This window comes from Papio anubis, chromosome 5, assembly GCF_008728515.1.
Source record: "Papio anubis isolate 15944 chromosome 5, Panubis1.0, whole genome shotgun sequence".
In the NCBI taxonomy this organism is placed as follows: domain Eukaryota; kingdom Metazoa; phylum Chordata; class Mammalia; order Primates; family Cercopithecidae; genus Papio; species Papio anubis.
This window is the reverse complement of record NC_044980.1, coordinates 134,262,970-134,283,284: the sequence shown is the minus strand read 5'-3', so window position 1 is coordinate 134,283,284 and position 20,315 is coordinate 134,262,970. Positions and strand designations below refer to the sequence as shown.

The 20,315-nt window shown below is 45.8% G+C and overlaps 2 protein-coding genes across 8 annotated transcripts in view; both read left to right on the top strand.

The window, feature by feature from the left end:
- Positions 1 to 17: 17 nt before the first annotated feature.
- On the top strand, positions 18 to 16,500 carry HDAC3 (histone deacetylase 3). 3 transcript variants are annotated; one of them, XM_003900249.3, is made up of 15 exons: positions 18 to 155; positions 261 to 343; positions 1,891 to 2,033; positions 6,722 to 6,803; positions 6,931 to 6,987; positions 7,108 to 7,163; positions 7,540 to 7,673; positions 8,200 to 8,280; positions 8,653 to 8,726; positions 8,882 to 8,946; positions 10,788 to 10,877; positions 11,000 to 11,058; positions 11,307 to 11,386; positions 11,706 to 11,863; positions 15,842 to 16,500. In XM_003900249.3, exons 1-15 carry the CDS (start codon positions 101 to 103, stop codon positions 15,909 to 15,911), a joined length of 1,287 nt encoding a protein of 428 aa, XP_003900298.1. In that variant the 5' UTR covers positions 18 to 100; the 3' UTR covers positions 15,912 to 16,500. The 3 variants fall into 3 exon arrangements, with proteins under 3 accessions (XP_003900298.1, XP_031522358.1, XP_021795499.1); XM_031666498.1 differs by lacking the exon at positions 1,891 to 2,033 and having other exon boundaries at positions 32 to 155; positions 15,842 to 16,499; XM_021939807.1 differs by lacking the exons at positions 18 to 155; positions 261 to 343 and adding an exon at positions 6,130 to 6,154 and having other exon boundaries at positions 1,916 to 2,033.
- A 1,811-nt stretch (positions 16,501 to 18,311) lies between these two features.
- Positions 18,312 to 20,315, top strand: part of DIAPH1 (diaphanous related formin 1) — a 106,158-nt gene continuing 104,154 nt past the window's right edge. For 2 of the 5 annotated variants that reach the window (XM_009209256.3, XM_021939796.2), the window contains exon 1: positions 18,312 to 18,583. In XM_009209256.3, the coding sequence (XP_009207520.2) occupies positions 18,467 to 18,583 (117 nt within the window). In that variant the 5' untranslated portion in view covers positions 18,312 to 18,466. Of the gene's footprint in view, positions 18,584 to 20,010; positions 20,053 to 20,315 lie in introns of those variants that run through there. The other 3 variants (XM_021939798.2, XM_009209255.3, XM_031666495.1) reach the window with 2 other exon arrangements.

Below are 20,315 nucleotides of genomic sequence, written 5' to 3'. Positions count from 1 at the left end.
ACGTGCTTGCGCAGCACGCACGGCTGGGGAGGGGTTGGCGGCGGGTGGCGGGCGGCCGGCGGCGGGCGGCGGAGGCGCGGGGCCTGCTCCCGCCGGCACCATGGCCAAGACCGTGGCCTATTTCTACGACCCCGACGTGGGCAACTTCCACTACGGTGAGGAAACAGGGCTATGCATGAGGGTTGGGACGCGGAGGTTTTGAGGCGGGGGTTGCAACTCCAGGGGTGAGAGCTGACGAACTCTTTTCTCCCCACCCCCAGGAGCTGGACACCCTATGAAGCCCCATCGCTTGGCATTGACCCATAGCCTGGTCCTGCATTACGGTCTCTATAAGAAGATGATCGTGAGTTTCGCCGCCTCGGCCGGGGGTTGGGGGGGTGGGGCGAGCTGTGGCGGAAGGGATAGGTGGGCTGGACTGAGTGCATCAAGTGCGACCAGCCCCTAGAGTAGCGGGGAGCTCGATAGAAGACACCGGAGTATCTTGAAAGTGCCGGGTGTTGGAGGTGGCGTCCTCTGCTTAATGGAAAGTACTTTCTCAGCTCAGGTCGGCCACCCTCTGACTGTAGGCACCCTAGCCCTTGGCCTAGGGTTAAGGTGATGTGGGGGCTGGTTTGAAGACAGAAGGAGTGTTCCTCCTCTGCATTTTAGAGTGTGGATAGGGCCTTGGCCTCAGGAATTAGGTTTAGGGGAGCGGATATCACTGTATCAGGGTGTAAGGTTTACCCTCAGTTCCCACTCCTCTTTTGCCACCTTTTTTTTACCTCCAAGGAGCTGGGGCTCCAGGGTGGGACGATACTACCGTGTTTGTAAATGTGTATGTGCGTGTGGAAGAGAGGAGATATCTTAGGTATTCCTTTTTCAGCCCGGAATACCTCTACATGGTTCTACTTAATCGCTATCCGGTTTTTCATCTCGCAGACATACACATGCTGTCTTCCCAGCTTGGAATTTATGGCTGTGATATGGGATAGTAACAGTTAAGCCAGGCCAGGTGTAGTGGCCCATGCCTGTAATCCCAGCACTTTGGGAGGCTGAAATGGGAGGATCACTTGAGGCCAGGAGTTGGAGACCAGCTTGGGCCACAGTGGGACCCACATCTCTACAAAAATAAAAAATAAAAAAAGTAACCATGTGTGGTGGGTGTGCCTGTAGTCCCAACTACTTGGGAGGCTGAGGCGAGAGGATGGCTTGGGCCCAGGAGTTTGAAGTTACAGTGAGCTATGATCAGCAGCCTGAGTTGACAGGGAGGACCTTGTCTCAAAAGAAAAAATAAGACAAAACAGCTAAGCCCAGGCTTTATGTGTTGCTAGGGAAGCTAGTGAACAATATGAATGAATGTTCATTGCTTGTGCCCAGGCACAGACAAATAGATTGGTCATAGAAAAGACTGAGGTGATGTTAGTGCAGGAATCTTTATCCCTTGAGATTGTTTGCCTATATGTCAAAGAGGTGTGACACATCCCCCCGACCTTCCAAAGATAGTAAACTTTTGATTTTAATTAGAAAGTTGATATATATGCCATATATTTGACTCCAGAAAGAAGAATCCGGAGGAAAGAGGACAGAATCAGAGCTTGGGGGAGGAGATGAGCGTGGAGAGAACTGGGAATAGGAGCTCCAAGGAACAGGGCAGGTGGATCAGGGCTCAAAGTTGAGAAGATACAATAGGCTGAGCTGGAGGTGGAAAGGAAAAGAAATGGTCTTCAGGGGGCTCATTCGTAATAACTCACCTGGTTAATCGGAGTCTCTCTATTGACTTAAGGATTGTGGGATGAGGGGAATGCTATATTTGGCTTCATATAGTCTCCAGGGCTGGGTTCAGTATGGGTGGTCTGAGCCTGTGGAGTGGGGCTGACCCTGGCTAGGTTCATCTTGTGTCTCCATCCCGAGGTCTTCAAGCCATACCAGGCCTCCCAGCATGACATGTGCCGCTTCCACTCCGAGGACTACATTGACTTCCTGCAGAGAGTCAGCCCCACCAATATGCAAGGCTTCACCAAGAGTCTTAATGCCTTCAACGTAGGCGATGACTGGTGAGGGAGGAATGGGACTTTTGATGTCTAATAGTTTAATGCCAAGCCCTTCAGTGAGGTCTTTTGGCAGCAGTGGGAAGATCTCAAGGGGGGCCTACCTTCAATGAATCATAATTCACTTACTTGTTTATTCAATAAATATTTACTGGTCACTTGTTCTAGGCCAGGCCCTGTGCTAAGTGCTGGGAATGCAGTGATGAACAAAACCAAAATTTTAATACTGTATTTTTGCTAAGTTTTATGAAGAGGAGGTATATGACAGATTATGAGAGTATATATGTGGAGAATTGTTTAGCTTGGTGTAGTGGCTGGTCGGTGGGGCCTTCCTAAAGGAAGTAAGGATTGAACTGAGATCTGAAAAAAGAGTAGAAGTAATGAGATGAAAGGTGGTTGAAGGGTGAGGGGAGGAGTATAGCAGGCAGTAGGGACAAGTGCTAAGGGTCCGTGGTAGGATTGAGTATGACTCATTTGAGGAACAGAAAAAAGGCCAAGTGCAGAATATGAGGAGGAGGTGAACTGAATTGAGGCTAAAGAAATAGGGCCTTTTTAAAGTAAACAGCTCTATTATGAATTAGGGTTTTTACCCCTAGAGTAGAGGGAAGCTATCAAAGTTTTTTAAAAAGTCCTGATCTTAAGAGGGCTATGGGCAGTTAAGAAAACAAAAAAACAACAAAGGAGTGGTTTGATATCGTTAGGTTTACATTGAGCTGGTATCATCCATAGAAGAGTCAGGATTAGACCCTGTGGGGAAGGGAGTGGACAACAAAGATAAGCCATGATCTTTGCTTACACTCTCCTCTACATCCATGAAAAAATAGTAAGCATCACAGCTACCAGTTCCTCAATTCTACTTATTTTTGTTTTTAAGCTTTGTATTAGGGAAAATTTCAAAAATTTCAGAAAGTGAAGTAGTGCAGTGACTTCCCATCCATCACCTAGCTTCAACACTTATGAGCAAATGGCCACTCTTTTTTTTTTTTTTTGAGACAGAGTCTCACTCTGTAGCCCAGGCTGGAGTGCAGTGGTGTAGTCTTGACTCACTGCAACCTCCGCCTCCTGGGTTTAAGTGATTCTTATGCCTCAGACTCCTGAGTAGCTGGAATTACAGGTGCCTGCCACCATGCCCAAATAATTTTTGTATGTTTAGTAGAGATGGGGTTTCACCACATTGGTCAGGCTTGTTTTGAACTCCTGACCTCAGGTGATCCACCAGCCTCAGCCTCCGAAAGTGCTGGGATTACAGGCATGAGCCGTTGCGCCCGGCTGAGCAAATGGCCACTCTTACTTCATCTATACTCCCTCATGTTAGATTGTTTTAAAGCAAATCCTAGATGTTATATCCTTTTATCCATAAATATTTTATTATGTATCGCTAAATGATACTCTTTTAAAAGAAAAAGTATCATTATCAAATCTAAAAAGTTAAGTGATTCCTTAATGTCATCAAATATGCAATCAGTATTCAAATTTCTGCAGTTGTCTCATAATTATTTTGTAGTTAGTTTAAATCTGGATCTAAACAAGGTCTACACAATGCTTTTGGTTGATAGGTCTCTTAAAACTTTTAATTTGTAGCTTTTCTGTCACTCTCTTGAATTTATTTCTTGAAGAAACCAGGTTGTTGATCCAGTAGAGTTTCTTACCATAGCTACCATTTATTGAGTGCTTACTCTGCTAGGTATTATGCCAAGGATTGCTGGTAAATCCACTTAATTCTCATGCCAATCCTTAGATGTATTATAATAGACCTTTTTCTGATGTTATACATAAGTAAACTGAGGTTTGGGAATATTTAGGTAACTTAGCGTCAGTCACGTAACTGGCCATTGGAGTGTGCATGATCCAGATCCCAGGTTTTTAAACCACTCATCTGTTTTCCTGAAAGATCTTAATGACAGATCCTTCTGTCATTAAGAAATGACAGGGCTGTAGGATAGAGGCCAACTCATTAGGCTGGCCTTGGCACCTTTCCAACTTTATCCCTACACCTTAGCTGCACGGGATGCCTTCCTGGAATGCCCTTAGTTCTCTATTCAACCTCCTCAAGGCCTTCTCACTCTTCGTACACCATCTCCATGAAACCTTTCTTGACCACACCAGCCCATAGAGCTCTGTCCTGCACACACTGCACTGCTCATTTGGTGTTCAGTCACGTGCTGTCTCGGGAGGGTTCTTGTTTTTTTGTTACTATACCTGCTGCTATTTCTGAGCTCACTTGCTAGGTCTGAGAATACAGGGTCAGCCCTTAAGCCACACTGGGGTCCTGTAGATGCTGTTTGTGCAATTAGGGAATGCTAATTAGAATACTATCTCTGGGCTATTTATGCTGCATCAGTCTTCCTGTCAAACAAGTTACAGTTGTCTTATCTGTATTTCTGATGAGAATCAGGAATTTTTCTTCTGTTTAATGAATTTCCAATTGCTTTCAAAGTATTCTAACATAAAAGGCCAAATTGTACTACAGGCCTTTAAGTGAAAAAAATAAAAAAGCAGTCCCAGGCCGGGTGTGGTGGCTCATGCCTGTAATCCCAGCACTTTAGGAGGCCGAGGTGGGTGGATCACCTAAGGTCAGGAGTTCAAGACCAGCCTGGCCAACACGGTGAAATCCTATCTCTACTAAAAATAAAAAAATTAGCCAGGCGTGGTGGTGCATGCCTTTAGTTCCAGCTGCTCTGGGAGGCTGAGGCAGGAGAATTGCTTGAAGCCGGGAGGCGGAGGTTACAGTGAGCTGAGATCATGCCACTATACTCCAGCCTGGGCAACAGAGCAAGACTCTCTCAAAAATAAAAAAAAAAATTCCAGACCTCTCCCTTTCACCCATAAATCCCTCTGCCCAGTGACAGCCACTTTCAGCTCCTTTCCCTATGTCTTCTGGTATTTACCTTTGGATTTCTAAATAATAATAATATTAATTGACTATTATTACTAATCTGTAATCCTTAGGGAATACCTGTTATATACTAGGTACTGTTCTAAGTGCTTTACAGCCATTAGCTTATTTAATCTCAACAACCCCTGTGAAGCAGGGTGTATTATTGTTTCCTTTTACAGATGAGGACACTTAGGCACGGAAAGGTTAAACAGTTTGTATAACCTCACTATCATTAGTAGGTGTTAAAGAACTGGAATTTGAACCTAGGTAGTCTGGCTCCAGAATCTGTGCTTGTAATCATACTGCCCTCCTGTATTGTCTCTCATTGCTATTTCTTCATCTGTCAATTTTAGGTAGTATCTGTTAAGCTCTTAGTATGGGATATGAGCATTTAGTCTTCTTACACCATCACATTGGCTTCCTTTCCCCTTTCAGCTTCATAATAATTTAAAAATAAATCAGTATTCTATGTTTACATTATTATAACTCTGAAAGATTCATTTACTATCAAGCCAAATAGTGTAGTGTGATTTAATCTATTTTCTTCTAAAGCTTTTTGTTTTTCCTGGAGCTGACAATTGCATTATTTTTTCATTTGCTTAGTTTTCTAGGTATTAATCTCTAATTCTTTCCAAACCTTTCGAGAAACTGTAAAACTCTACAATTCTTGCTTGAACCCGGGAGGCGGAGGCTGCGGTGAGGCCACTGCACCCCAGCCTGGGTGACAAAGCGAGACTCCATCTCAAAAAACAAATAAACGAAAAGCCCCTACAGTTCTGTTTTTCACATGGTCAAATGTGTCAGCTGCACTATTTTTCTTTTTTTTGAGACCTAAAACTAGGGATTGCCTAAGCCTTTCCTCTTTAAAAAGTCAGGTTTATATAGGTATAACTTGCATACAGTAAAATTAACCTTTTTTAGGTGTAAGAGTTCAGAGAGTTTTGATAGAATATATCAAGGTGTAGGGCCAGGGCCGATGGCTCACACCTGTAGTCCCAACACTTTGGAAGGCCAAGGCAGGAGGATCACTTATGCCTAGGAGTTCGAGACCAGCTTGGGCAACATAGTGAGACCCTGTCTCTATTAAAAAAAAAGTATCAAGGTATAGGAAATTTCCATTACCTGACAAAGGTCACTCACCCTTTTGTAGTTAATATCTTCTCTCCAACCTACATCCAGCCAACTACTGATCTGATGTCTGTCCTTATATTTTACCTTTTCCAGAATGTTGCATAAATGGAGTCATACAGTAAGTAGCCTTTTGTGTCTGGCTTCAAGCCTTTGCTTTTTATAAAGAATAACAATGGTAATAATTATAACTGACATTTATTAAAGGCTTAGCAGATACCGTATACTGTGCCACAGGCTTTTCGTGGGTTATCTCATCACCGTTTCACATATGTAGGTATACAATTCTTTCTTTAAAATGTGTGACTGTGAAGAATATTATTGAACATTATGTTAAAATGTGTTACACTGAGACTAAGAAAAACAGAGCTCATCTTTTCTTTCAACTGATTTCCTTTTAACATTGTACTTCAGTACCTGGAAGCTGCTTGCTTCTTTCCCCAGCTAGGATACAAATTCTCTGACAGTTAAATGCTTCTTTACTTCCCATCCAGTGCCTTGCACAGGGCTTGGTACATGGTTTGATCCAAAATATTTGTTGAATAAATTTGCAGATAGCACAGGTGTGTAGGAGGGGGAGAGAAGGTTCTTGAAAAATGGAGATTGGAGGAATCTGGGGTGGGGAGGGAGGTATGGGAAGGGCCCAGACAGAGGCAGGAGGGTTCCAACTTATTCCTCTTCCCTGCAGCCCAGTGTTTCCCGGGCTCTTTGAGTTCTGCTCGCGTTACACAGGCGCATCTCTGCAAGGAGCAACCCAGCTGAACAACAAGGTGACATAGTCCCGAGTCCTGTTCCTCCTTTCCTCTAGATCCCTGGACTCGGGATTTAACCCTGATCCTGGGCTCCCAGCTTGAAGGGTGGGCAGGAAGGACTGTGACTTGGGTGTTTGTCTTTCAGATCTGTGATATTGCCATTAACTGGGCTGGTGGTCTGCACCATGCCAAGAAGTTTGAGGTGAGTGAGGAGTTGATGGGAAAGACAGTGGCCATCCTCGGGTAGGTGTTTAGGATGATGGTGGGGGCAGCTGGGTAGGGGAATTGCTCCTCTCTTTATGAGACCACTGTCTTGCCATAGGCCTCTGGCTTCTGCTATGTCAACGACATTGTGATTGGCATCCTGGAGCTGCTCAAGTAAGTAGCCCAGGAGGAGATGGGGGCAGTTACGGGATTCTTGGCTGAGAAGGTCTCTCAGACTCAGCCCTGACCTTGACCTCCCTCCTCCCTGACTAGCTTCTCCCAAGTTCTTGATGCTTTATTCAGGCTGCCTCTTCCACTGCTGCAGATTCCCTGCTGCCTGCTCACATTTCAGCCTTCTCTGCATATCCCTCTTCTGTCCCTGCCTCTAGCCTCTAGCCTGGAGCCCCCAGTTGCCTTTAGGGAACTGGTGATATTAAGTTTCAGGTGACCAGGGCAGAAGCAGACTCTTCACAAAACGAGACCCGGTGTTTGGGAGGAGTGGGTCAGGGGTTCACTTCTAGCTCAGACCCTGGCTTTGGCTTCCCTCCAGGTACCACCCTCGGGTGCTTTACATTGATATTGACATCCACCATGGTGACGGGGTTCAGGAAGCTTTCTACCTCACTGACCGGGTCATGACGGTGTCCTTCCACAAATACGGAAATTACTTCTTCCCTGGCACAGGTATGGGAATAGGGATTACTTTCCCGTTTGCACCCTTCAGCTCTTTACTATGAGTGCCTCCTTCTCAGCCTTCTAGTCTCATCTCAGGTGTCCCCTCCTCAGAGAAGCCTTTCCTGACCACCCCAGTTGTCACAATCACCTCCTTCCCCATTCCTCTGTTACATCAGCCTCATTCCCTCAGAACACTCACTGCTATTTATGTTTATTGTGGTTTTTTGTTTTGTTTTGTTTATTGCCTCCCTCCTCATGCCTACTCCCTAAGAATATAAGCTTGGTGGGATATCGTAAATTTCATTAGTTCCGTTCACTGCTGCGTCCCTACTGCCTAGTACACAGTTGGCTCAGAGTAGATCCCCCAAAACTCTTTGCCAAATGAATGCGAGCTGCAGGAGATTTAGTGGCTCTAGGGAGTTTATGGTGAAGCTACATAGATGCAGTGAGAGGCTCCCAGAGTGCAGATTGGGGTTGAAACAGCTGGGCTGTGGGTGCTTCCCATGTGTGGCTACCACCACCCGCTTCCCTATAGGTGACATGTATGAAGTCGGGGCAGAGAGTGGCCGCTACTACTGTCTGAATGTGCCCCTGCGGGATGGCATTGATGACCAGAGTAAGTATTGAAGTCTTCCTTCTGTTCCCTAGGCCCCTTCTTTTTCTCCTTGAAGTAACCTCTTCTGCCTCGTATTGTCTGCTGTTGGGGCCAGGTGTCCTTAAGGATGAAGGGCCTTCAGAGGGACCATGAATCCCTGGGAATTGTATGCAACATATCATATATATGTGCATTTTTCTGGGAAAAGTCATTGGCTTTCATCAGTCACCCATAGCAGTCTGGGATCCCTTCCAGAAGTTTCAGACCAATGATTCGGTTCTTTTGGGTTGCCCCTTTCCTGGGCTACATGCTCGCTCAACCCCCTTTTTCCTTTTGTTCCCTGTCTCCCCATCCCCTTGGGGTGCCAGGTGCCCATCTTTGGCCCTCTCCCAGGTTACAAGCACCTTTTCCAGCCGGTTATCAACCAGGTAGTGGACTTCTACCAACCCACGTGCATTGTGCTCCAGGTAATACTGTCAGTTCCTCCTCAGGAGTGTTCTGCCTGGGCTTGGGGAAAGAGGACAAGGGAAGAGGAGGTTCTTTAGGTTGGTGATAGACGGGGTATCTGTGATGTTCTGATCAGTTATCTCACTGCACTTGCCTGGGCTTTTGCTTTTTGCAGTGTGGAGCTGACTCTCTGGGCTGTGATCGATTGGGCTGCTTTAACCTCAGCATCCGAGGGCATGGGTGAGACTTGCTCTCCTTCTTCTCCGCAAGGTTTTCAAGTGGCCTTGGACTTCAGTACGTGGGTGGGGGTAGATGGGGAATGGGCCTCACCTCTTCTTGGAAATCAAAAGTAGCTATAAATTGTACTTGAACTAGAAATGTCATCTTGAACAGAGTTCCCTAGATGGTCATTCATTCACAATATATTTTTATTAAGTACCTATTATGTTCCAGGCATTGTACCACATCATGGGGATGGAATGAGGAGTCTCCTGTGGAGTTCACAGTTTAGGAAACAGACAAAAAATAAATAATCAAATGAAATAGATTATTATAGATTCTATGAAAGAAAAAAGAAAGCTGAGACACAGGATACAATGGGGGACCTACTTTAGATAGCATGATTTGGAAAAGTTTTTCTGAAGAAGTAAAATTTGAGCTGAGACCTGGAGACTAAGAAGAAGTGAGTCATAAGAGGAGCAGAGAGAAGCCTGTCCCAAGCATTGACAAAGGCCCACAAAAGGCTCTGAGGGCTGGGCCCAATGGCACACACCTATAATCCCAACACTTTGAGAGGCCAAGGTGGGAGAATCGCCTGAGGCTGGGAGTTTGAGGCCAGCCTGGGCAACGTGGCAAGAGCCATCTCTACAGAAAATAAAAAACAAAATCAGCTGGGCATGATGGTGCATGCCTATAGTCCTAGCTACTCAGGAAGCTGAGGCAGGAGGATCACTTGAGCCCAGGAGTTTGAGGTTACAGTGAGCTATGATTATGCCACTGGACTTCAGTCTGGGCAACAGTGAGACACTGTTTCTTTAAAAAAAAAAAAAAAGGCTGTAGCAGGAATGAGCTGATGAAGTAGAATGCAGGGAGCAGGCTGGAGGTAGTTTGAGGTGAGGTCCGAGAAGCTGGCCATGGTGAGATTGTGCAGAGCCTTTAAACCCTGGTAAGGAGTTTGAATTATATTCCAAACGTGATGGGAAACCATTGAAGGATTTTAAGCAGGAAAGTGACATGATCCAATCTGTGTTTGAAAGTGACTATTCTGACTGCTGAATAGAGAAAAGTTTGGATGGGGGAATGGGGATGGAAGTGGGAAGACCAGTTAGGAAGCCATGGTGTTGGTTAGGTGCCCAGACTAAGGTGAAGGAGGTGGCAATGAAGAACAACAGCCACAACCCAGCTGTTTCAACACACACACACATATATATGGTTTTTTTTTTCTTTTTTGAGATGGAGTCTTGCTCTGTCGCCCAGGCTGGGGTGCAGTGGCACAATCTTGGCTCACTGCAAGCTCTGCCACCTGGGTTCTAGCGATTCTCCTGCCTCAGCCTCCTGAGTAGCTGGGACTACAGGCATGCGCCATCATACCTGGCTCTCTCTCTCTATACATATATATATATGTATGTGTATATATATATTTTTATTTTTAGTAGAGACTGAGTTTTGCCACGTTGCCCAGGTTGGTCTCAAACTCCTGAGCTCAGGCAATCCGTCTACTTCGGCCTCTCAAAGTGCTAGGATTACAGGCGTGAGCACTGCACCGGGCATGAGTTATATTTTCAAGGTTAGAATTGACAGAACCTGCATTGATGAGAGTAGTTGGTTAACACGCAGGGTGCCAGGGAGGGTGTTGAGCAGAACAGAGGTGGGACTGTGCTTTATTTTAAATTTTTTATTGAGACACAGCATATAAAGTATATGCAAATCTTAAGGGTATAACATAATGAATTTCACTATGCAGCTAAAGATTTGGAACATTTATAGTTTGCTTGTGCTCCTTTCAGGCAATACCTAAAGGTATTTATTTACCTTGTTTTTTGATAACCTCCTCCACATCTTCCTCTGGTTCCTTTTAACAGGGAATGCGTCGAATATGTCAAGAGCTTCAATATCCCTCTACTGGTGCTGGGTGGTGGTGGTTATACTGTCCGAAATGTTGCCCGTTGCTGGTGAGCACCCTCCTGATTTCCTCCCCTGTTGTCCAGTGTGAGCTAGGGTGTCCCTCAGATATGGCCACATGGGCCCTTCAGCCCACTTGATCAGCCTGCTCCCCTCTGCTGGTTGGTTTCAGGACATATGAGACATCGCTGCTGGTAGAAGAGGCCATTAGTGAGGAGCTTCCCTATAGTGGTAAGGACTACCCCACAACACCCCCATAACAGGAAGGCCATTCTCACCAGATTCCAGAATGACCTGGTTTGAAGGCAGATGGGAAATTTTACACTTTCAGAGCTCTGCAGGCTAAACCCCTGGGCTCAGAGCAGGGAAAAGATTGGGCAGCTATTATGTAGGTGCTCTGGATGGGAAGGAAAAAGATTGGGAAGTCTTGGTAGCTGCCTTTCTCAGTCTGAGCCATACTTTCTCCTCTCCTCCCCAAGAATACTTCGAGTACTTTGCCCCAGACTTCACACTTCATCCAGATGTCAGCACCCGCATCGAGAATCAGAACTCACGCCAGGTCAGCAGCTCAGAAAAGCTGAGCACAAACTTCTCCTGAAAGGTGGAGCCCAGGAGAGGTCAAAGATGTGGGAAGTAGGAAAAACCAAGGAGAAGGAAGTTCTAAGTCATCACTGTCACTGTTATTGGCTAGGAGGCAGTCCAGGTTAAAGTAGAGGCAGTTGGGGTTGGTGGGGAGGGACAGCTATCAATTGGGGGACCTGAACTAGAGATACCACTGAGATGAAAATCAGGATGGTAGGGGTAAAAGGCAACTAGGAGATTGCATGCCCTGGGAATCACTGGGAACTGCTCACTCTCTGTTCCTCATTTCCAACCAGTATCTGGACCAGATCCGCCAGACAATCTTTGAAAACCTGAAGATGCTGAACCATGCACCTAGTGTCCAGATTCATGACGTGCCTGCAGACCTCCTGACCTATGACAGGACTGATGAGGCTGATGCAGAGGAGAGGGGTCCTGAGGAGAACTATAGCAGGTCTGGGAGCAGGGACTTCAGCCTACTTCCAATAGGCTTGCTGGGGAGGTTTAAAAGGGAAAAAGTAAATGGGAAGGTATTAGCTTAATTGCCTCTGGCTTACCTCCTTTAGTCTGCTACAATTTCCTCACTCTTTTCTTTGCTGTTTTTAATGACAAAAATAACACGTATTTATTGTAAAATTTTAAAACAGCACCAAAATATGTTGTTTGCTTTCACACAATCCCAGACCCATTCCACAGGAGTAACCACTGTTAATAGTTTTTATTTTAGATAGGCCTTTTTCTATAGATTGCAAATATACTGTTCTGTATGTACATATAAACAAACACATACACACTCATTTGCAGTTTGTGTGGTTTTTAGTTTTTTATAAATACAAATAGAGTCATTCTACATATGCTGCTTTACATGATATGGCTGGTTCCAGTTAGCTAATACAGATCTGCCTCAGTATTTTATCAGCTGTATAATAATCTGTTGTGTAGATGGATTATTTTCCCTTTTTTTGGTATTACAGTAATAATGTGGCAATGAACCCCCTTACATATACATCTTTGCATTCTTGTTTGAATGGGTTAGATAGTAGAATGGTTGCTGCTAGGTCAAAGGCTGTGTGCACTAATTTTTTTTTTTTTTTTGAGACAAGGTCTCATTCTGTCACCCAAGCTGGAGTATAGTGGCATGATTATAGCTCACTGCAATCTTGAACTCCTAGGTTCAAGTGATCCTCCTGCCTCAGCGTCTTGAGTAGCTGGGATCATAGGTGTGCACCACCACACCTGGCTAATTTTTTTTTTTTTGTAGAGACGAGTCTTGCCTTGTTGCCCAGGCTGGTCTCAAACTCCTAGGCTCAAATTCCCGCCCTGGCCTTCCAAAGTGCTGGGATTATAGGCGTGAGCCACTGAGCCTGGCCTAAATTTTTTTTTTTTTTTTTGAGATGGAGTCTCGCTTTGTCACCCAGGCTAGAGTGCGGTGGCGTGATCTAGGCTCACTGCAAGCTCCGCCTCCCGGGTTCACGCCATTCTCCTGTCTCAGCCTCCTGAGTAGCTGGGACTACAGGCGCCCACCACCACGCCTGGCTAATTTTTTTGTATTTTTAGTAGAGACGGGGTTTCACTGTGTTAGCCAGGATGGTCTCGATCTCCTTATCTCGTGATCTGCCAGCCGTGGCCTCCCAAAGTGCTGGGATTACAAGCGTGAGCCACTGTGCCCGGCCTAAAATTTTTTATATTTGCTGCCAAATTGCCATCCAGAAGTCTGTAGTGGCTTATAGTCTTGCCAGCATTTTACTCAGTCTTTCCAGGTTTTGAGCTGGACAGGTCACTACCTGCATACTGCTCTCTAAGGCTCTTTGATTTCTTTGCTCTGTTAATTTTTTCAGGTGGGATAATTGTATTGTGGTTATGTTGTTTTTCAAAAAAAAAAAAAGTCTTTATCTTTCTGAGATACATACAAAATATTTGTAGATGGAATGAATTAGGGGGAAAAAAGGATAGGATAGAATTTTTTTTTAATCCCAAAACTTTACTGAAAAATGAAAGGAAAAGACAACAGAACCCAGAAGTACAGAAACAGATGCACTTAATGGAGAACAGATTTCCTTACATGACTGAGGGATAACCACAGCTGGACACTTGTGGGACACGCAGTCCTGCTCCCACGCAGGGTTAGAGATTTGAGCCAGCTCTGCTGCAGAGCTTGATGGGCTTCTCAGCCCCTTCTAGAATCCGCTTCTGTCTTAGAGTTCAGGCCTCCGTATCTCTCCTCTGGACTTGGGCTTTACTGCTGTGACTCTTGGGGCCCTCTCCAGCTCTCCTCCTCCAAGGATATCCCTTGATCCCCTCTCCTGGGTGAGGAAGTGTCTGAACATCTGGCTTCAGGGCTTCCAGGATTTACGGAAATTGCTTTTCATTGTCTGGTTTGGTTTGGTAAAACCTGTTTTTAAGTTCTTCCTTTTGTAGAGGTTTGGGTTTTTTATCAATAGCTTCAGGCTGGCATCTGGGCCTAGTCTCTGCATTATAATAATACCACCCCCTTTCAACAGCCAGCAGAAGCCTCAGGCCTCTTCCTGTTCCTAAACCCTACCTCTCTGTCAGGCCACCCACTGAGTTTCTGTTCTTCTTTGATGCCTATAGCTCCAGCTTGCGTATGACTTGCAGAGTAGAAATAGGAAGAGTTACCACTTTTTGTGGGTTTGCCAAGCACCAGACACTACTAAGTGCTGTCTATTACAACATATGTATAATCATTCTGTTGCCATCAGACAACTCTGATGGCTTTTATTCTCAGATTAACACGGGAGGAATCTAAGGCTCAGAGAGACTAAGTAACTTTCTTTCTTTCTTTCTTTTTGAGACAGAGTTTCGCTCTTTTTGCCCAGGCTGGAGTACAATGGCATGATCTCGGCTCACCACAACCTCTGCCTCCCGGGTTCCAGTGATTCTCCTGCCTTAGCCTCCCAAGTAGCTGGGATTACAGGCATGCGCCTCCACGCCCAGCTAATTTTTTTTTGTATTTTTAGTAGAGATGGGGTTTTTCCATGTTAGGCTGGTCTCAAACTCCTGACCTCAGGTGATCCGCCTGCCTCAGCCTCCCAAAGTGCTAGGATTACAGGCTACAGGCCTGAGCCACCTCGCCCAGCAAGACTAAGTAACTTTCTGAAGGTCACATGGCTAGTTAAATATCAGGGCTGAGATTCAACCTGATTCTCTGACTCCACACCTTTAACCTTGTGCACTTAGAAGTAACTGAGACATTGCTCACCCTACAGATAAGGCCTTTCCTGGCTTAGTTCCTTAGTTTCTCTTTGATGACTTTCTCTATTCTCCGTGTCCCAGAGAATACTTTTTCTATTTTTTTTTTTCTTTTTTTTTTTTTTTTTTTTTTTTTTTCTTGAGACGGAGTCTCACTCTGTTGCCAGGCTGGAGTACAGTGGCTAATCCCGGCTCACTGCAACCTCCGCCTCCCGGGTTCAAGCGATTCTCCTGCCTCAGCCTCCTGAGTAGCTGAGATTACAGGCATGCGCCACCACACCCGGCTAATTTTTGTATTTTTAGTAGAGACGGGGTTTCACCATGTTGGCCAGGATGGTCTTGATCTCTTGACCTTGTGATCCACCTGCCTTGGCTTCCCAAAGTGCTGGGATTACAGGTGTGAGCCACCACACCTGGCCTTTGAGAATACTTTTTGAAAAAGAAAGAAACCAATATTGAGTACCTGTTGGGCCCTGTTTTGCTTTCACATCCATTCTTTCACCGTGGGTTTATAATACCACATCACTCTTCTTAAAATTAAAACTCTCCTTTACCTTGCACTTAGGAGAAAATCCAAAATTTTGACTGTGTCTTAAAAAGGTCCTGCATGCTAGCCCTTATCTACACCCAGGATCTCATCTCTAACTACTCTCCTTCATGCATAGTGCTCCCAGCTGTCCTGGCCTCCTTGTTCTTACTGGAGTACATCAGTCTCTTTCCATTTCATGATCTCTGTAGTTGGTTTTCTTGCAGCTTGGCATGGCCTTCCTGAAGTCTTTCCCTGGTTAGCTCCTCCTGAGACTTGAGGTCTTATGTTTATAAGGTCTTATGTGCCAGTATTCCTGTCTGAAATTTCACCCTTTTGCTCCCATCACCTTCAGTCATATCACTTCATTTTATTAATTGTACTCTCCATCATCTGAAATTATCATATTTATTTACTTTGTTAGTTACTAGTCTCATTTATTAGGTAAGCTTTTTGAGGATAGACAAACCTTGTCTGGCTTGTTACTCTACTGTACTGCTAAGGTTTATGACAATGTCTATATAGAGTAGTTCCTTAATGTTTATTTGATATGCGAATGGGTGAATGAATAGCAGTCTCTACCAACAAGAGGAGGAATGGTTCTCAATGGGGCCTGAGAAATGGCTTTGGAAGAGGGTGATGGGAGAAGATTAGAACTTGGAGTGAGATCCTGACCTCTCTCCCCTTGCTTTGCAGGCCAGAGGCACCCAATGAGTTCTATGATGGAGACCATGACAATGACAAGGAAAGTGATGTGGAGATTTAAGAGTGGCTTGGGATGCTGTGTCCCAAGGAATTTCTTTTCACCTCTTGGTTGGACTGGAGGGAAAAGGAGTGGCTCCTAGAGTCCTGGAGTGGTCACCCCAGGGCTTTTGCTGACTCTGGGAAAGAGTCTGGAGACTACATTTGGTTCTCGAACCATCTACCCCCTTTTCTTCTCTCTCCTAAGGCCTGACAGTGGTACCTATTAGGGATGAGATATGGACAAGGATAGCTATATGGGACATTATTGGCAGTGGGCCCTGGAGGCCAGTCCTTAGCCCCCCTTGTCCCTTATTTCTTCCCTGCTTCCCTCCAACCCAGAGACTTTGAGGGACGAATGGGTAGACAAGGACCGAGATTGTCTCTGACTTCCTCCTCCCCTGAGTTCTGATTTCCTCCTCCCCTTGCTTCCAGGGAAGATGAAGAGAGAGGGATTTGGCAGGGGCTCTGGCTCCCTAACACCTGAATCCCAGATGATGGGAAGTATGTTTTCAAGTGTTGGGAAGATATGAAAATGTTCTGTTCTCACTTTTGGCTTTATGTCCATTTTACCACTGTTTTTATCCAATAAACTAAGTCGGTATTTTTTGTACCTTTCGTCTTTCTAGGAGTGTTAATTCTTGCTAGTTTCCTATTTATGAAAGGAGAGAGAAATGGGCGTGGTGATGCATGTAATGAAAGCATAGTTAACATTCATTCAGCACATATCCTGTGTTAGGCCCTGTGTATGTATTCTACATTTATTATTGTATATCTAAGAAGTTAATAGAGCATTTTGGTTAAGAGACAAACCTGGGCAGATTTGAGAGGAGTATAAGATGACTTCAGGTGTTTGAATCTGGGTGTTTAGAGTAGTAATGCTAGTTGGTGAAGATACACTGAGATAAAACATGTTAAGTGCTTAGCACAGTGCCTGACATAAGTTGCCCATTAACTGTCTATGTGAAGAACAATGCTAAATACTGTAGTAGCCACAAACATGGACCTTTCTCTGGAAGAGTACATTCCAGTCAGTAGTATGATAAATACTGTAGCAGATATAGACTGGTACAAGAAAGAGCACTGATAGATGGGTCACTTCCTCCCCTCTATTCTGATTCTGTCTTTCTCAATACTAGCTTAGAAAGTAGCTTTTGGACTTTTTGGACAAAAAGTCTGGAAAGCTCAGCACTAAGTCAGGTTTGAAGTATGGGAGGGACAGCTCTATGTAACATTCTATCAGGTCACTGTTAGAAGGTCTGGACCAAGAGAGATGAATGCCAAATTTAGGAGCCAGCCAGCTTGGCAGAGTCCCTGGTATATCTCAGGCCCTTGACTAGGCACTGGGGCTCTAGCGTAAGTAAGTCACTGACTCTACTCTTCGGGAACTTACACCTGAAATCTTGCTAGCTGTGGTTAAGATGATTCAGTCCATATTGTGAAGGCCGACTGGTAGCCACGTAACTCACACAAGGGACAGATGTAGCTGGGAGAATGGATGAAATTGCTCAGAGAGAAAGTCATGCTAGAAGAACAAAGAATATACTGTTGGAGAATACTCATTCTTTTCACTTATGTTTGGTTTATGTCAGTGGGGAATCCTGGTTAAACATAGGGTTTGGCAGCAAATCAGACTAAGCTGGGTTTAAATTTTATATATCAATTATGCCTTCTTGGGCAAGTCACTTCAACTCTCAGAAAGTCCAAATTTACTATTTATAAAATGGTGAGGCTAGCAGAATCTATCACATGGGACTGTGGGGACTTAGAAAAATACATGTAGAGTGTTTTGCACAGTGCCTGGCAGAGAGCAAAGGGCATGGTTAAGTGGTAACTGTTATTGCTGTTTAGGCACATATTGGCAATAATTAGTTTGTCCTGATTAGAAACAATTAGATGGTATCTAACCTGGAATTCAGACTAGGAAATTAAACTCCAGAGCGAGTCTGGTTTAGCCTAGTGCTTACCCTGGACGGAGCTCTGTTCTTGGTACCTTGCTTTCAAAACATGGTGGCTATCACTTTTATAACATTTTTTATGTGTTCCATGGGTATTGCACACATTAAAAACTGCATTCTCTTGAAAAACCTGGCACTAATTTTCTGCCAGGATAATGGTCTCATGCAGTTTTTGGTCTGGGGTATGAGAGGGTCCAGGCTGTCAGGCTACAGCCATGTGGGCGCTGCGTGGGAGCCAGACGCCTGCGCTGCTCCAACCGCCAGGGGGCGGTGCTCCCCGGCGCGGCCGCGGAGAGCTGTACCGCCCACTCGCCACCCCCCCACGTGGGTCCGAATGGTTAGGTCCGCCGGGCAGGTAGCGCGCTTCCGCGGCTTCCCTCCGCCCCTCTCCCTTCCCCCATTGGTAGGGGCTGCGGGTCCGGGCGGAAGTGGGGCAGGCGGGCGGGAGTGAGGCGTCGTCGTTGTATATTCATGAGGCGCGCGCAGCCCGGCATGCTAATGAGGCGGGGCGCGGCGGCTGGCTAAAGAGCTGCTGGCTAAAGAGCGGCTGGGCGGCGGCGGTCGCGGAGCTGCCAGGCGGGAGCGGCGTAGGCGCGGGGTTGCCGGCCAGCGTGAACCGGGAATGGAGCCGCCCGGCGGGGGCCTGGGCCCCGGCCGCGGGACCCGGGACAAGAAAAAGGGCCGGAGCCCAGATGAGCTGCCATCGGCGGGCGGCGACGGCGGCAAATCTAAGAAATTTGTGAGTGTCCCTCCCATCCGGCTCCTGCCTGGCCCCGTAAGCGCCCTCTGGACCCCTGCAGCCGGCCCCAGGGGCGCGCCTGCCTGGCTGTGGGGAGCCGCCCCCGCGCCTCCCTTCCTCGTTTCGCTCTGTCCGCGGCTCTGCAGCCCGACATCCTCCCCTTCGGGACCTCGGGAAGCCCCGGAGTCCCACCCGGCTCTTACCCCGGCCACCTCGGGGCTTCCCTCGCTCCCTAGCCCGCACATTTTGCCCTCCTGCCCGCATATCTCCGGCCGTCTCTCAGCCCCATCTCTCCCCTCTCAGCCTCACTTCCTTTCTTCTTCCTCCAGTACCCGAACACGCCTCCTCTTTTTTGGTCCCCTCTTCTGGGTCCATTTTCTCTTCTTACCCTTACCCCTTTTTTGGTATTCTCGTATTTCCTTCTCCTAAAGGTCACTTCCTTCTCCATGATTGATCCTTTTTACCTGCTAACTTTCCTCCCGCCCAGTCCCCTGGGCCCTCCGCCGGGTGTCACCTGATAATCCTTCCCCTCAGGAATGTTACCTGACTTGAGCCCTACCCCCCTCCTTCTTTGGACATTTGTCCTTGCAATTACAGGCATGGGTTCCTGCCCAGGTCCTATGGTCACTGGGGCATGACGTTTATTTGCTTACCAGTATTTCTGTATCCAGAGAACCTCTCTTCCCTGTTGCTCATCACTTTTCAGAGGATTAGAACTCTCATGATTATGCCCTTCTTGACGTAGGATGGTGGTAAATCTCTCCTGTGGGAAGAAAGTTGGACTGCGAGTTCAAGAAGTTTGTAATTGAATTGGTTTTTTTTACATTTCCCATGATAACCTTTTCTACTGCCTCTTGTGCCCCAAGGCGTCTACTGGCTTCCCTTTGCGTGCCTGTAGAAGAGTAACCTTTCCTCAAATGCCAGTTACTTTCAATCCGAGTCTGAAGGAATATTAATATACGTGTAACCCTATCATATTTCATTACCTTTTGTCCACACCATGGCCTCTCTCCAGGGAGCCGTTTGGTTGCTTTTTGCTATAAAAGCTTTGTAAGATATGTGGCACTGTCCGGGAGAGGAAGAGTCTTGAATATTGATGCTCATTATAATAGCTAGTTATAACTGTAGCTCTTTTGTCTTCCAGGTATTTATGCCCTTAGCCTAGTGTATCTTTCTACTAAACAAATGGCTTGTAACTCTTACCTCTTTCTCTTAGTCCCACCTCCCAACATTTTGACCCAGCTCCATAAATTTGGGAAGAAAAGTGATAAAGCAATGGAAACAGGAAGAAAATGTTGTTTTATGACTAGAGGGTTGAGATGTTAACCCTGAAGGGTTAGGTGTTTAATTCTAAATAGAATTAAAATAGTGACTCATTTCTTCCTATTTCTATTCTAGCAAGACCAAGTGCTCCTGGACTGCCCTTTCCAGTGATATCCGAGATGTCAGTAACCACCTGTTTTTATCTGGTGAACATCTTTTTTTTCCCCCTAGAAATATAAGGTTAAGAGTATTGACACCTGCTCCTCCTTTGGTGACTAAAGCAGCATTTTTGTATCTTTCTTTAGGATAAGGATTGACCCCTCGCCGCCATTAGCTTTCCTTCCAAAACTTAAGTTCTAGGGCTCATATTCCTTCTATTTCTATATGGTTTTGTTTTGATTTTGTTTCCATGAGTACTGTTTGACCTTCCTCACCCGAATTCCAGCTATTACTGTTGACTTGTGGTGAC